Source organism: Trichechus manatus, unplaced genomic scaffold (genome assembly GCF_000243295.1).
Source record: "Trichechus manatus latirostris isolate Lorelei unplaced genomic scaffold, TriManLat1.0 scaffold00003, whole genome shotgun sequence".
Classification (NCBI taxonomy): Eukaryota; Metazoa; Chordata; class Mammalia; order Sirenia; family Trichechidae; genus Trichechus; species Trichechus manatus.
Genome location: NW_004443939.1, coordinates 35,252,610 through 35,269,722, shown reverse-complemented (window position 1 = coordinate 35,269,722; position 17,113 = coordinate 35,252,610). Strand labels below are relative to the sequence as shown.

The 17,113-nt window shown below is 36.2% G+C and overlaps 1 protein-coding gene across 5 annotated transcripts in view; it reads left to right on the top strand.

Moving 5' to 3' along the window:
- SSX2IP (SSX family member 2 interacting protein) overlaps nt 1-17,113 on the top strand; it is a 68,443-nt gene that overhangs the window by 32,274 nt on the left and 19,056 nt on the right. For 2 of the 5 annotated variants that reach the window (XM_023731547.1, XM_023731538.1), the window contains exons 2-6: nt 3,964-4,083; nt 4,647-4,816; nt 5,233-5,445; nt 11,184-11,294; nt 13,648-13,783. In XM_023731547.1, the coding sequence (XP_023587315.1) occupies nt 4,041-4,083; nt 4,647-4,816; nt 5,233-5,445; nt 11,184-11,294; nt 13,648-13,783 (673 nt within the window). In that variant the 5' untranslated portion in view covers nt 3,964-4,040. Of the gene's footprint in view, nt 1-3,795; nt 4,084-4,646; nt 4,817-4,923; nt 5,150-5,232; nt 5,446-11,183; nt 11,295-13,647; nt 13,784-17,113 lie in introns of those variants that run through there. The other 3 variants (XM_023731555.1, XM_004369110.2, XM_023731562.1) reach the window with 2 other exon arrangements.

Below are 17,113 nucleotides of genomic sequence, written 5' to 3'. Positions count from 1 at the left end.
TGAAGTATATGGCATTGATACTTTAGCAGTATAAAATTGAAGACAAAGCCTTTCTTCAAAGATAGTAAAATAACATTTTTACTGAAATTATCGTAATTTTACTACAACTAGAATTTCTGTTAACTGGAATCTACATTGGAAAGTATTTGGAATAGGGAAGTTTATTAGGTAGCCATGTAGATGTTATCCACTAGGGGGAAACAAAATGATGTCTCTATGATGTTGAGAAGAGGAGAAGGAAAATTCTTATTTATTTATATATTATAGTTTGTTTTTTTTTTCCTGCTTTATTTCAAGATTGTTCCCCAGTAATCTTAGATAAATGAAATGGCTTTTACAAGGTGTTAAATTCTTCAAGTTTTGCTCATAAAATTCACTCATGAATTTGACCTATGTTGGAAACTACTACCGTAACCAATATAGAGAATTTTGTATATAGAGAGAATTTTGAGCTTTACAGATTACTTGGACCAAACCATGATTCACTGTTAGCTTTTTTTCTGCTCCCATCTTCTAATGAAGCTATAGTAACAATGCTGGTAAAAACAGGTTTGTTCTTGTGTGACTCGTCATGCGTAATCATGTCCACTATATAAGGGCTTGCTGTGACTTTATTAATCTGTAATATGGAAGTTAACTCTGTGTACCAGCCCCAGGTTTGTAATGGAGTCCTTCTTGGCTTCCTTTGAAGCTTTCAAGTTAAGATGGCCTTGTGATGATGTCAGATTTTTGCAAAGTAGAGTTGCTTTTGTTACTTGTTACCATTTTTCTTTTTCTTTTGAAATTAAAATGGATTTATTCTAACACCTTCATAAAAAATAATTAATGACCTTCAACAGTGAAATTTTGGCTGTAATTGAGCCTAGAATAGACTACTCTGCTTAACTAACGATTCTTTTGGTTTGGGGATGCATATTAATTAAGAGTTTTAATTCTCCTTTCTTTGGAAAACTGAGCAGGTAGCTTTCCCTTTATCACAAGTCTCACAGTGTATAATTCAGTACATCACTGAACAGAGAAGAACATGTGGAAACTTTTAGCTTGTGTGAAATCATACACTGTTAGTAAGTTCTTTGTTTCATAGGTCTTCAAAACAGAGTTTTGGTTTTCATTGTGAACATTAAACTAGACCTGAATACTTCGCAGTTTTGTGAGCCCTGGTGGCGGAGTGGTTAAGAGCTCGGCTGCTAACCAAAAGGTAGGCAGTTCAAATCCACCAGCTGCTCCCTGGAAACCCTATGGGCAGGAAACCCTATGGGCAGTTCTGCTGTGTCCCGTAGGATTGCTGTGCGTCGGAATTGACTCAGCGGCAATGGCTTTGGTTTGGTTGTTTTTCATGGGAAAATTCTCTGTCTAAGCCTGTGAACACTGGAGGACCTGAATTTACAGAGAAAGAGTAACTGACTTAACATTGTAATTTTAAAATTAGAATGGGTCAGTAGTAGACACATTTTGGTGTCTGATGATCTTTCTGTATGAAGAGAAAAGACGGTGCACTATTGTTTCTTATTTACAAATATTTTAAAAGAACAAAAAGAGTCTTGTTCCTCCCCAAACCTAATGATTACAAAGAATTAGCCGACTACCTATTGTTTGTTTATCTAAGGATCTGTGTCCAACTCTTATTAAGAGTGACAGTGCATTTTGTTGCAGATTTTAGAATTGTTATTTATGCCAGATAGTCAAGTGTGTGTGTAACGTCATATCATGTAACACAACACATAACATAATCTACATGAGTATATATTGTATGCTGTTATATGACCAAGGAATCATCCTTAATTTGTCTTTTGCCCACATTCCAATCCATCTGCAAATTCTAAAGTTTCTGTCTTCAGAATACATTCCAGATTCATCCACCTCTCTCTCAGAGCTGTAGCATAAGCCTGATTGTCTTGCCTGGACTATTGCAGTATCTTCCCAATTTTTTGCAGCCTCCGCTATTGGCCACCTACAGTCTATCCACAGAGAAACCGGAGTGATCTTTTTTAAAGTGGAAAGGAGAGCGGTTTGCTTTCTTGCTGAAATTCTTCAATAGCTTTTCATTGCAATTTAGAGAAAAGCAAAATGCCTCCTCTCCAGCCTTGCTCACTGTCCTTCAAACATATTGCCTTCTTTATGTTTTTCACACCTACTAAGTTTATTTCCATCCTGGGGTCTTTGGACTTTTTCCCTCTCCCTGGGCTGCTCTGGTCCCTTGATCATCTTGTGGCTGACTTCTTATTCAGATCTCAGTTCAAATGTTCCTATCTTAATTAGCCTTCCCTGACTAATCTAGACACTTCCCACCCAGCACTCTCTCGGATTTTTTATTTTCTTTATAGCTTTCATCTTTCTCAAAGTGTTTTATTTACTATTTAATTTAGTTTATTACTTACTTCTTTATCATCTGTTTCTACTCCCACCAGAATGTGAGCTTCTTGAGAGAGTCTCTTTACTTGTGCCTAGAAAACACAGTTAAAATTGAACAAGTGAAAATTTTCATCTAACTTTAACATTCTATTGTGAATATTTTCCCTCAGTTTTAAATATTCCAGAACACGGATTGTGAACTCTTAATCCACAGTCCCGATCTAGCCTAAAGACAACTTTTATCCGTTGTTGTTGTTTAGGCATAATTTACATACAGTCACGTGCACACATCTTAGGTGTGCAAACTGTTGAATTGTACTTAGGTGAATACGCATGTGACAGAACATTCCTAGCACTCCGGAAGGCTCTCTTGTATCCCCCCTCAGTCACTGCCCTCTCCCTAGGATAACTCGCATAGTTTATGTTAAACAAATTTTTTTTAATTGGCTTCTGACATTTAAAAATTGGGAGACTTCACATAAAAATCCAGAATTCTAACATCTCTTAAAAATTTTAAAGGTATTGTAACATAGACCTGCTTTCTCTTTTGGCTGCAGTTTATTGTAGCCTAGAAGCAGCTGTCCCATATGTTGGCATGTGTTCCCTGGTTTGCCTGCAGTCTTCACCCCTCCTCTTGTCCCTGACCTTGAAATCAATTTCCAGTTGCCATTTATAATTTCATTTGAATTGTTTTTCTTAAGTTGGAGAAATATTTCTCTCTTCTATTATCTCTCTTAAAAAGTGAAAATACAAATGATAGACTGAAAAGGTTATGTGTTTTTTACACTTAGTTCACTTCATTTATTTGTATTTCTGGACTCTTAGGTACTTGTTAGCCATCCTAGTTTACATAATTATGTTTAAAGGTTACACAGTGTTCTGTTGTATAAGTGTATCATTTATTTAACCAGTCCCCTAATGTGGAACTTACAAGTTATGTCCACTTTTTCGCTGTTTTCAGGAGCAACTTGTAGATGAATCTTTGAACATATAATTATTAGGATAACATTTTAGAAGTGGAAATTTATGGATTTCATTTTTAAGACTTATATATATTGCAATTTGGCTGGTAGTTCAATTCCTTACATCTGTGCCAGTGGTAGGAATTGTAATTCAAAGGAAAATTTTTGTAAATTTAGTAAATTAAATTTAATTTAAATTTAATTAAATTTAGTAAAAGCAAGAATGGAAATGATAGTCAAGATGAGACTTCTCCTCTACGTAAATGAGAATAGTATTTTATTTTAAAGTATATACTTTAGAAATATTTATTACTTAGTACAGTGCTGTACCTTAGATTTATATTGAATCAGATAATGTGCTCTGTATATGAAGTAATGTGAATTCCTCAGTAAAACTTGGGACGCCTTTAACCTCTGGAGTGAGTGAGTGAGTGTGTGTGTGTGCGTGCGTGTGCGTGTGCGTGTGCGTGTGCGTGTGTGTGTGTGTGTGTTTTAGCTCTCCTGTATCTCTGTATCTGTGCATAAGAGTAAATATGTTAAAATCTTTCTGTTTGGAAGCACATACAGCTAACTTCACACATTGGTTCTATATTTGCTTTCGTATTTTTAATTATGTTAGATGGTGTTATTCTGTAATTTGCTTTTTAAGGAGATGCCTACATTGAAGAGTGACAGCAGCTGAACTAAATGCTTCACTGCTGAACTAGTTCCTCAGGTATCCTTGCTATGGGAGATTGGATGACTGTTACAGATCCAAGTCTGTCTTCAGGTAACTGAGTCTAAAATGCTTGTAAAGTAAAGCAGTAATGTAAAGATGAATTTTCAATTAAACTATAATTACAAATATCAAAAGTGTTACTAGAGAGAGACATATTGTTGTAAAATATCTAATTTTCGTCTTCAGTGAAATTGTCAGCAATAGCTAAGAAATTGTGCCATAATTAATGAATAATAGATTATTTGGTTGTATTGAGAGAATTTTTATGCATTTGAAATATATTCAGTGGCTACTTCAATACATTTCTCTGATTTACTTCTTTAATCTCAAACTTTAAGTGGCATAGATGATTAGCTTTTGTCTGTTATTTTTATAAACCTAAGTACTATTGGAAAGAAAGTTGATGTATATTGTAACTCAGTATGCCTACTGAGAACACCACTTTATAGTTACATCTGTTTAGAAGAAGGTATATAATTTTCATATATAAATAGCTTTGTCCTTATTTTAAAATATTTAAATATATATAATTCAGAGTCTTTGGTAATGTGGATTATGCTAGCTTTGTGTGCATTTTTATAAATTATGTATATAAATGTCTTTTATTCTTTCAGAAAGCAAAAATCTCTCTCAATATACCTCAGAAACAAAGATGTCTCCATCAAGTTTATACTCACATCAAGTGCTATGTTCTTCAATACCTTTATCAAAAAATGTGCACAGTTTTTTCAGTGCCTTCTGCACAGAAGAGAATATTGAGCAGAGTATTTCATATCTTGATCAGGTAACCTGTCTTTTTGTAAGAAGGAGTAGAGTAAATCATGTTATATAATAGAACATATCGTAGTTATATGAAAGCATTTGTCAAGCACAAGTATGTGATTTATTGGCCTGGGACTTAGATTTGCAGAAAACCTTGATGATCATCTAGTCTGGTAAGAAAGGCAACTTTCTTGTTTGGAGCAACTTGGCCTCTCCCACCCCAGCAGCTCCTCCACTGAGAGTCCAGCCTTCATTTTACTGATGCAGAAACCTAAGTTCCTTGCTCCATCCTGGTCACAGGTGATTGCAGAAAGAAGCTAAAAGAGACCAGCTCACTGAACTCTTTGTCCTTGGGATATTTACTATTTTCTTAATTATCTCAATAGTTTTTATCTTTTGTTCAGTGATCAACTTCAGAAAAACATTTTCTCCTACCAGGAATTGACTACTTTCGGCTTTCCTTCATTATATGAAGAATCCAAAGGTAAAGAGGCAAAGAGAGAATTAAATATAGTTGCTGTTTTAAATTGTATGAATGAACTACTTATACTTCAGCGGAAGAACCTTCTAGCTCAGGAAAATGTGGAAACACAGAATCTGAAACTGGGAAGTGATATGGATCATCTACAGAGCTGCTATGCAAAACTTAAGGTAGAAATTGTGCATTGATCCGCATTTGAATGCCATTATGTAATTTAATTCTGTAAATTTTCAGTGACTTTATCAAACACATTTGAGTGTTAATTTTTTTATGTTTCAGGGTTTTTTCAACTGGTAAATCAAAGTCATATTAAAGTAATTTGTACAAATCAGTCATACTTTCTGCTTCCTGATATCTGTATTGAAGACGTTGATTTTATGAACTATTTAATGACTTGGTGAATCTGTAGAAGGTTAGATTAGGAAGTATTATGTCTTAAGAAAATAAAATAAGAATTTCCCCACCCCACTCAATCTTTTTTTTTTTTAACCATCCTTATTTTTTTTAATTGTGCTTTAGGTGAGCGTTTACAGCTTATGTTAATTTCTCATACAAAAATGTATGCACATATTGTTATGTGACATTAGTTGCAATCCCTGTAAGCACACTCCCCCTTCCCACCCTGGTTTTCTGTGTCCATTCAGCCAGCTCCTGTCCCTTCCTGCCTTCTCACCCTGCCTCTGGACAGGACCCGCCCATTTGGTCTCATGTATCTGATTAAACTAAGCAGCACAGTCTTCACGACTGTTATTTTATGTCTTATAATACAGTCTAATCTTTGTCTAAAGAGTGGGCTTCGGGAGTGGTATTAGTTCTGGGTTAACAGAGTGTCCAGGAGTTATGGCTTCAGGGGTTCCTCCAGTCTCAGTCAGACTATTAAGTCTGGTCTTTTTTCGTGAACTTGAGTTCTGCTCCGCACTTTTCTCCTGCTCCATCAGGGACTCTCTGCTGTGTTCCCTGTCAAGTTGGTCATTGATGGTAGCCGGGCACTATCTAGTTCTTCTGGCCTCAGGCTGATGAAGTCTCTGGTTTATGTGGCCTTTTTGTCTCTTGGGCTAATACTTTCCTTGTGTCTTTGGTGTTCTTCATTCTCCTTTGCTCCAGGTGGGTTGGGACCAATTGATGCATCTTAGATGACCGCTTGCAAGCTTTTAAGACCTCAGATGCCACTCACCCAAGTGGGATGCGGAACATTTTCTTAATACTTTGTTATGCCAGTTGACCTAGAAGTCCCCCGAAACCATGGTCCCCAGGCTCTAGCCTCCGCTACTCTGTCCCTCAGAGTGTTTGGTTGTGTTCAGGAAGCTTCTTAGCTTTTTCTTTGTTTCATTTGTGCTGACTTCTCCTGTGTTGTGTGTTGCTCTTCCCTTCACCTAAGATGATTCTTGTCTACTATCTAGTTAGTGAATTCCCCTCTCCCTCCCCACCCTTGTAACCATCAAAGAATGTTTTCTTCTGTGTTTAAACCTTTCCTTGAGTTCTTATGATAGTGGTCTCATACAATATTTGTCCTTTTGCAACTGACTAATTTCACTCAGCATAATACCCTCCAGATTCATCCATGTTGTGAGATGTTTCACGGATTCATCATTGCTCTTTATCATTGTGTAGTATTCCGTTGTGTGTATGTACCATAATTTGTTTATCTATTCGTCTGTTGATGGGTACCTAGGTTGTTTCCATCTTTTTGCTATTGTGAACAATGCTACCATGAACATAGGCGTGCGTACGTCTATTCCTGTGATGGCTCTTACTTCTCTAGGATATATTCCAAGGAGTGAGATTGCTGAGTTGTATGGTACTTCTATTTCTAGCTTTTTAAGGAAGTACCAAATCGTTTTCCAAAGTGGTTATACCATTTTACATTCCCACCAGCAGTGCATAAGTGTTCCAGTTTCTTCACAACCTTTCCAACATTTATTCTTTTGTGTTTTTTGGACTAGTGCCAGCCTCGTTGAGGTGAGATGGTATCTCATTGTAGTTTTGATTTGCATTTCTCTGATAGCTAATGATCGTGAGCATTTCCTCATGTCCGTTAGCTGCCTGAATGTCTTCTTTGGCGAAGTGTCTGTTCATATCCTTTGCCCATTTTTTAATTGGGTTATTTTTGTTGTTGAGATGTTGCAGTATCTTGTAGATTTCAGAGATTAGACCCTGATTGGATATGTTGTAGCCAAAAATTTTTTCCCAGTCTGTAGGTTCTCTTTTTACTCTTTTAGTGAAGTCTTTCGATGAGCCTAAGTGTTTGATTTTTAGGAGCTCCCAGTTATCTAGTTTCTCTTCTGGTATTTGTGCATTGTTAGCTATAGTGTATCTCCTGTTTATGCCATGTATTAGGGCTCTTAGCGTTGTCCCTATTTTTTTCTTCCATGATCTTTATTGTTTTAGATTTTATATTTAGGTTTTTGATCCATTTTGAGTTAATTTTTGTACATGATGTGAGGTATGGGTCTTGTTTCATTTGTTTTTGTAGATGAATATCCAGTTATGCTAGCACCGTTTGTTAAAGAGACTGTCTTTCCCCCGTTCAACAGACTTTGGGCCTTTGTCAAATATCAGCTGCTCATAGGTGGATGAATTTACGGTTGGGTTCTCAATTCTGTTCCACGGGTCTGTGTATCTGTTTTATCGATACCAGGCTGTTCTGACTGCCGTGGCAGTATAATAGGTTCTGAAATCAGGTGGCGTGAGGCCTCCCACTTTGTTCTTTTCTTCAGTAATGCTTTACTTATCAAAACATCCATTTTTTAAATAAACTTTTTCTGTGTTCCTGCTGGGTGTCATTCTCTGTGCTAGGTACCTGGGAGGCCGTAAAGATGAAACAGGCACAGTCTCTGCTCTCAAGAACCTAAGAGATGAGTTAGGAGGCAGAAGGGACACAGACACCAGTTGGTATAGTAAGTGCTATGTGCACAGAACTAAGTTCTCAGTCCAGTGGTAGTTAAAGGAGAGATCAACTTTTCATGGGGAGGCCCTCCATTAGTGAAGCATAGTGCTGGAAGGGGCACTGAGTGGACTCCAGAAGACCCATGCCTCCTAGCTTCACTGTTAGCCAGCCCTGGTGATCTCGGACAGTCCTATTTCCTTCTCTGGCCCTCAGCTTGTGATTAGGGGATGGTTTTCCAGTTGTATTCTATGGCGTGCTGGAATTTTGTGACCCAGAATCCCTTCCTCCACCACTCTGCTCTCATCTGTTTTCATTATTGGGGCTCTAATTGGAAAAATGTTTCATTGCTTTAAAAAATTTTAAACTAGAGATGTGGCCTTGGGCAAGTTATTTATTTATCGTTTGATAGTCCTCTTTAATGAAGAGGCATGAATAATAAAACATTGAAAAAACAAATATCTTGCTGATTTGACACAAATACATCAATAAAGATAACCGAAGATTTTCCTGTGCTACTAAATAAGGACTTTGGCAAAAAACTCTGAATGTGACCAGTTTAAAGCATATTTTAGCATTGCATGAGAAAATTTGAAATTCTGGAATCTTAAAACTTATGTGTGAAAGAAGTTTGATAAACTTTTTTTTGACAGTGTTTCTAAAAACATATATAATGAGCTGTGAAATGGAAGGAAACTCTCATAGTCTTCTACGTACACTACTGCTTATACTATTGATACTACTAATAATAACAGATTTTAAGCAAACATTCTAGAGGAAATAATGAATTACATTCCTGTTCTCTCTATAGAACATAGCACAAACTTATATGAAGAGGCAATCAAACAATACACAACCAAAAATAACAGGGAAAAACATTATAGAGGTATACCAAGGAGTTAATGAATAACAATATTATTTTGTATTTGTAAAGTTTCTGATATTTGTCAAGTATTTAAACATATATTTACCATGATTTATTTTCTCATTCTAAACAGTTGCTTTTTTTTTTTATCAAATACTATATTCATAGCTTTGTATTCTTTATTTTTTTTAATTTTTTTCCCATACAAAAATTTATACATACATTGTTATGTGACTCTAATTGCTCTCTCCATACTGTGACAGCACACTTCTCCTTTCCACCCCTGATTCCCCATGTCCATTCAACCAGCTCCTAACCCTCTCTCTGCCTTCCCATCTCATCCCCGGACAGAAGCTGCCCATTTAGTCTCTTTATCTACTTGAGCTAAGAGGCACACTCCTCACAGTCCAGTCCAATCCTTGTCTGAAGAATTGACCTCGGAAATTGTTTCTGTTCTGGGCTGATAGAGAATCCAGGGGCCATGTTTTCCGGGGTTCCTCCATTCTCAGTCAGACCATTAAGTCTGGTCTTTTTGCTAGAATTTGAATTTTGCACCCCACCTTTCTCCTGCTCCATCTGCGACTCCACCTGACTCAATAAAGTAGATGCTTGATTTAAAACACAGTCTTACTGTGAGAGGCTGCATCAGTTAATTCCAAGAAAATATTCTTTTTTTTTTTTTAAGTTAATTGTGCTTTAAGTGAAAATTTACAATTCAAGCTAGTTTCTCATACTAAAATTTATACATACGTTGTTATGTGACTCTAGTTGCTCTCCCTACGATGTGACAGCACACTTCTCTTTTCCACCCCGTATTTCTCATTTCCATTCAATCAGCTCCTGTCCCTTTTTGCCTCTCGTCTCACATCCGGACAGGAGCTGCCCATTCAGTCTCATGTATCTACTTCAGCTAAGAAGCACTCTCTTCACAAGTATCATTTTATGTCTTATAGTCTAGTCTAATCTTTGTCTGAAGAGTTGGCCTCGGAAATGGTTTTAGTTTTGGGCTAGCAGAGAGTCCGGAGGCCATGTCTTCTGGGGTCCTTCCAGTCTCAGTCAAACCATTAAGTCTAGTCTTTTTACTAAAATTTGAGTTCTGCACCCTACTTTTCTCCTGCTTCATCAGGGATTCTCTGTTGTGTTCCCTGTCAGGGCGGTCATTGGTGGTAGCCAGGCACCATCTAGTTCTTCTGGTCTCAGGTTGATGAAGTCTCTGGTTTATGTGACCCTTTCTGTCTCTTGGGCTAATATTTTCCTTGTGTCTTTGGTGTTTTTTATTCTCCTTTGCTGTAGGTGGCTTGGGACCAATTGATGTATCTTAGATGGTTGCTTGCTAGCTTTTAAGACCCCAGACGCCACTCATCAAAATGCCAAGAAAAATATTCTTAAGGTCATCTATGTCAAAGAAGCTCAAACTCAATAATGAAAGTATTCAGGATAACTTTTACAAGCCCCTGGGGCCCCAGAGGAGACAATGGCCAGAGGACTGCTATAGTAAACTTACTTGTTTCTCTGAACAAAGGAAATAAGGCCGTTGACCAGCTAGCTACCTTCAAATATAGAACATTTGTTGGTAGCTTCTGCTTTACTTTCTTATTTTTCTACTTTATGTTTTCCTTTTTTATTATTACTGTTTATTTACTTGAGAAGGAGAGACAGGGTGACCTTCAAAATCATACTAGGGACTCATATTATCATTGTATATTATTCAGGTTGTAATACAATCAACAATTTGTATTTAAATTTAAATAAATTTTATTATAACTTTTTAGTATCGGGCTTTATAATAATTGCTTTAAATAAACATTTTATGTGCAGCTAAAATTTATTTTTAGAGTTCCCTAGGTTGGGCAAATAGCTAAGTGCTCAACTACTTTCTGAAAGGTTGGTGGTTCACACCCACCCAGAGGCACCTCAGATGACAGGCCTAGCGATCTATTTCTGAAAGGTTACAGCCTTGAAAAGGTTACAGCCGGTTTTACTCTGCACACATGGGGTCGCCCTGAGTCAGAGTCAACTAGACGGCAACTAATAATATAAACTTCATTTTTACATAACAAACGCTAACATATGTAACTTTTTTTTTACTGATCTTTCAAGAATTCAGTTGCTTGGACTCCTATGTTAATTTTAATCACGATTGCATATGAATGTTTTAGGAACAGCTGGAAACCTCCAGGAGGGAAATGATTGGACTTCAGGAAAGAGACAGACAGTTACAATGCAAGAACAGGAATTTACATCAGCTACTTAAAAATGAGAAGGATGAGGTGAGTTTTCTGTTATTGTAGGTCAAGTTTAAGTGCGTTTTGTTTTTCATCTGAGGTGACCATAAGAGCCACTTCACTTTAAAACAAGACAGAACCATTTATTCATCCTGCATCTAATTGGTACGGTGAACCCCTGTCTCTGGCTACAGTATTGTATCATATATAACTGAGAGATTAGGAACCCTCCCAACTTCACCCCTTATCCCAAGTGGAACCATTCAGCTTAGTATATTAGTTCATAGCTCTTCACAACCAGTGTCCTATACTATCCATCCTGGACTCCCGTTCCCTGTTAACTTTTTCTCAGGTATGGGTTGATTTAAATGTAGATCTTCTCTTCTCTGCCATACATGTATGTAATACCTGGCATGACCCTTCTTGCACTGTCTTAAATATTCACATTGTTTATCCAATCAATTACTTGACTAAAAGAGTTGTTTTTTTAAAGCACATTAAGAATCTTATTTCTGAGGTGAAAGATGTCATAATTCTAATCTAATCTCTGCTTTAGTGGTTGCTTAGTATGTGGGCCTATAGATTTAATGCATTTTAAATTATTTTTTAATTTTTTATATTTTATTTTGTTTTTCGTAAAAGTTTACACAGCAAATTAGGTTCCCATTTAACAGTTTCTATACATATTCTTCAGTGACATTGGTTACATTTTCTACGATGTGTCAGCATTCTCATTATTTCCATTCTGCTTGTTCTTTTTTCATTAATCTAGCTTCCCTGCCCTCTTTACCTTCTCATTTTGCTTTAGGATAAGTGTTAACCTTTGGTCTCATATAGATGATTATTTAAAGGAGCACAGTATACTCACGGGTGATATTGTTCATGAGCCAATCTGTTATTTGGCTGAAATGGGACCTCCAGGAGTTGGTTCAGTTCCAGGTTTAAGGGTATCTCAGGGCAATAGTCTTGGGAGTTCTTCTAGTCTCTATCAGTCCAGTAAGTCTGGTCTTTTTTATGAATTTGAGTTTTCTACATTTTCTCCCATTCTATCCAGGACCATCTATTGTGTCCCTGGTTAAAATGCTGGTTAGTGATAGCTGGGCACCATCTAGTTCTTCTGGTCTCAGGATTGATGAGGCCATAGTTCATGTGGGTTATCAGGCCTGTAGACTAGTTTCTTGAGCCTTTGATTTCCTTCTTTCTCTTTTGCTCCATTAATTTATATAAGAAGAAACTGCGATTATTATTTTTTCTTTGCAATATGATCCTTGACCATGTGATAACTGAAAAAAATATAGTATTCCCGTATTACATAAGTTGCTTTAACTCTAATCAAAGACTTTTAGGGTAGCATATTTCTTTAAAGACCCTTGTAATAATTTATATAGATTTGTTTTACTGTGTTTGATTATTTAGTGGTATATTTAGCAAATGGGTAATTAAGTTTCTTAACAAGGTTAATTATACATTTCTTTGAGTTATTTCACAGAAAATTTTGACTCGATCTGTCGAATACACTTGTTAGGTGCTGTCGAGTGGGTTCCGACTCATAGTGACCCCATGTACAACAGAATGGAACACTGCCCAGTCCTGCACCGTCCTCATAATCGTTACTGTGTTTGAATGCATTGTTGCAGCCACTGTGTCAGGCCATCTCGTTGTGGGTCTTCCTCTTTTTCGCTGACCCTCTGCACTTAAGTGGTTTGAATATCGTTCTCTTTGGCAGAGATTAAGTTAATCATGTTAAAATTTGGCAGAGTTTAAGAATGTCTACGTAGACCAGACTATACTTGCCTAAGAAGCTGTAGTAGATATAAACATTGAACAGCAGCACCTAGCATGTAGTAGGCACACAGCAAATATTTCAGCTGGATTCTTTCTGCTGTTTGGACTTACTCTAATTTGAGAGCCGTTTTGATCAGAGAAAAATGAGGCTTTTGACCTTCTGCCGTGTGCCACTGGCTAATTCACCTTGACACAGATTGATGAGAAAGTGATTGCAAGTCAGTAGTATAAGGATGTCACTATTAATGATCTGGTGAATTCTGCTTGTTTCAGATGAAACTTTAACCACTTTAATACTTTTGTAGGAGTTTATGGTTTCTAAATTGTCAATGCTTATATGTAGGGTAAAGGGTGTATCAAAGATATTTTAGAAAGTTAGCATCTTTGTAAATTTCACAATTAAATACAAACTTTGTGATTCATTTAATGGTTTTTTAAAAAGTGACTTTGAGTGCTCATGGAGAAGAAAAAATAGCCCTAGAAGTTTTAAACTTAAATATGGGGGTGGGGGGCGGTGTGAATACTAGGACTTCTTTTCTTTTTGCATTTGTAAACTTCTAACTGGGTTAATTAACCCTAAAGTGACCTATTTAATACAAAATGCTTTTTTCAGATACAAAAATTACAAAATATCATTGCAAGTCGAGCTACTCAATATAATCATGATATGAAGAGAAAAGAACGTGAATATAATAAACTAAAGGAACGTCTTCATCAACTTGTTATGAACAAGAAGGATAAAAAAATAGGTAAGAAACGGTTGGCCAAGATACAGGGATAATTAAGCTACTGGTATGCTAAGAAATTGATCATAATAGTCATGAAGTGTCATTTTCATTCTTTATAAAATTTTAGATAGTGTATGTCCATATAAACTAGAAATTGAGAGAACTGGTTAATGAAAAATAAGTAATCTTGCTTTGCTTCATCAGTTGCTTGAAGGATTAAACTTCACATTGCATATTTTTTCAACGTAACAGATGCAGGATTAATCCACAGAGAAAAACTAAGCCAGAAGACATATTCTTCCATAGCAAAGAACCAATAAAATGAATATTAAAAATCAGGATCAATTTCTAAGTAGCAGAAGAAGTATGATTTTAGAGAGTTAACTTCTTAAAATTGTCAGAACAAATCACTGATGTCAGTTGGAGTTTCTTTAAATACATTTAGCTGTGAATATTTGAAACAGCTAGTTCAGAAGGATGGACTGTAAAATGCTTATGCTGATATGTGTGTCTAAGGTATACTTTTTTCTAGTGTTATCCTTTTGAAAACTAATTTACAGCTGTTTTATCCAAGTATATGCCTAATTTCAAGGAAATGGTGTAGATTAAAAAGTACAGCTACACAAATACAGTTTTGCTGGCCTGGTAAAATGCAGGGAAGGAAGACTGTGTATTTATTTATCCAAGAGTTGTCTCCAAGTAGATTATAGGCTGTTCTCTAACCTGCATTATACAGTGATACTTCTAAACTGTCTTTCCTAAACTGAATTTGGACTTTCATTCAACAGCTGATGAGCAGACGTTTTAAACTGCCGCTGGCAGTACAGTGTTAACTGCATCTCCATCATTCTGTACAGCAGAGATGTTGCAGTTATTTGAATATTTTTTTAAAATTATCGAAAATTAGAAAAATGAAGGTGCAACCTCCCAACACAGAAAAGTCTAGGGCCAGATGACTTCACTGGTTAATTCTGCCAAATATTTAAAGAATTAACACCAGTTCTTCTTAAAATGGGTATTGACTTAACGAATATGATAAGAGAGTTGTGTACTGAAAACTATAAAACACTGCTGAAAGAAATTAATGGAGACTTAAATAAATGGATAGACATGCTGTGTTTGTGGACTGAAAGACTTAATATTATTAAGGTGTCAGTACTACCCAAAGCAGTATACAGATTCAATGCAATCCCTGTCAAAATTCCAACAGCCTTTTTGGGCAGAAATGGAAAAGCTGATCCTCAAATTCATATGGAATTGCAAGGGACGCCAACAGCCAAAACGTTATTGAAGAAGAACAAAGTGGGAGGATTCACATGTCCAGATTTGAAAACATACTACAAAGCTACAGTAATCAAAACAATGTGGTATCAGTATAAGGATAGACATAAAGACCAATGGAATAGAATTGACAGTCCAGAAATAAACCCATATATCTATAACCAGTTGATTTTTAACAGGGTGCTAAGTTCATTCGATGGGAAAAGAATAGTCTCTTCAAGAAATGATGCTTGACAACTGGCTCTCTACATGCAAAAGAATGAAGCTGGACATCTACCTCACACCATATATGAAAATCACTCAAAATGGATCAAGGACCTATATATAAGAACTAAAGCCATAAAACTCTTAGAAGAAAACATAGGAGTAAATCTCCAAGACCTTGTATTTAGCAGGGGATGCTTAGATACGGCACCAAAAGCACAAGCAATGAAAGAATAGATGAGTTGGACTGCATCAAAATTAAAAATTTTTGTGTATCAAAGGACATTATTAAGAATGTGAAAAGACAACCTGGAAAATGGGAGAACATGTTTGGAAATCATATATCTGATACGGGTGTAATGTTCTCAATGTATAAAGAAATTCTACAGCTCAGCAGTAAAGACAATCCAATTTAAAAAATGGGCAAAGAACTTGAAATAGACATTTCACCAAAGAAGATATACAAATGACCAAATAAGCATGTGGAAAGATGCTCAGCATCATTAGTCATTAGGGAAATGCAAATCAAAACCACAAAGCATTGGGAAGGATGTGGAGAAATTGAAACCCTAATCTGTTACTGGTAAGAATGTAAAATGATGCAGCTGCTGTGGAAAACAGTTTGGCAGTTCTTCAAAATATTAAACCTAGAATTAACATATGACCCAATAATTCTACTTCTAGATGTATGTACCCAAAATAACTTAAAGCATGTACTCAGACAGATACTTAATATGCTGTTGTTCATTGCAGCATTATTCATAATAGCCAAAAGATGGAAACTACCCAAATGCAAATGAATGAATAAACGAGGACAACAATGAAATATTATTCAACCATAAAGAGAAATGAAGTTTTTATGTATGCCAAAACATGGATGAACCTTGAAAATATGCTAAGTGAAATAAGCCAGACATAAAAGGACAAATATTGTATGATCTCACTTACATAAGGTATCTAGAGTAGGCACATATTCCAGAAGGTAGATTTTAGTGGTTACCATGGGCTGGGGAGAGGGAGGAATGATGAATTCTTGTTTGGGGTGATGAAAAAGTTTTAGAAATAGTGGTACCAAAAAAAAAATGAAGGTTCAATAATCAGTTAAGACAAAAGTTAGAAATCTGTATGCATTCTGAGGTAATCTTAAATTTCACTTGGACACTCATTGGCTTCTTAGATTATTCCTTCATTATTGAAGGAAAGAATGAAAGAGCAGGGGAAATGCTGGAAGTATAAAACGCAGTAGCTACTTAGAGGACTTTATTATCGATTTAACTCTGCCAATGGAGCCCTTGTTCCATGGGTCTTACTATTTCCTGATCCAAACCCAACTGAAAGTGACAGTTCATAATGATGTTAGCAGCTCTAAAATGACAACTTACTCCATCTCATCTTACTTCCTTTTCATGACAACTGCTTTCATCTTCACCTGGGGTAGTAGGAACGTTATTTACTGTCAGTGGCCTTGATTCCTTTGATGACAACAGGGCTTGGCAAACTTTTTCTGTAAAGGTCCAAATAGTAAATATTTTCAACTTTTTAAGTCTTACAGTCTCATCTCCGCCATCGTTGCACAAAAGCAGCCAGAGACAATATGTAAACAAATGGATGTGGCTGTATTCCAGTAAAGCATTATCTATAAAAATCAGGTGGCCCGGAACCCAAGGTTGAGTAAGGATATTGTTGATGTGTTGTGAAATTGTTAACCATTGTCATAGGGCAACATTTGTAGTAACTGTGAAATTATTTTGTTCTGTAAGCCTTCATCTTAATTCGAAGAGCGTAGTCAATGTCACTGAACTGTGCATGTAGAAATTTTTGAAATGGTGTATCTTTGGCTATGTGTATTTTCACCAAAAAAAAAAA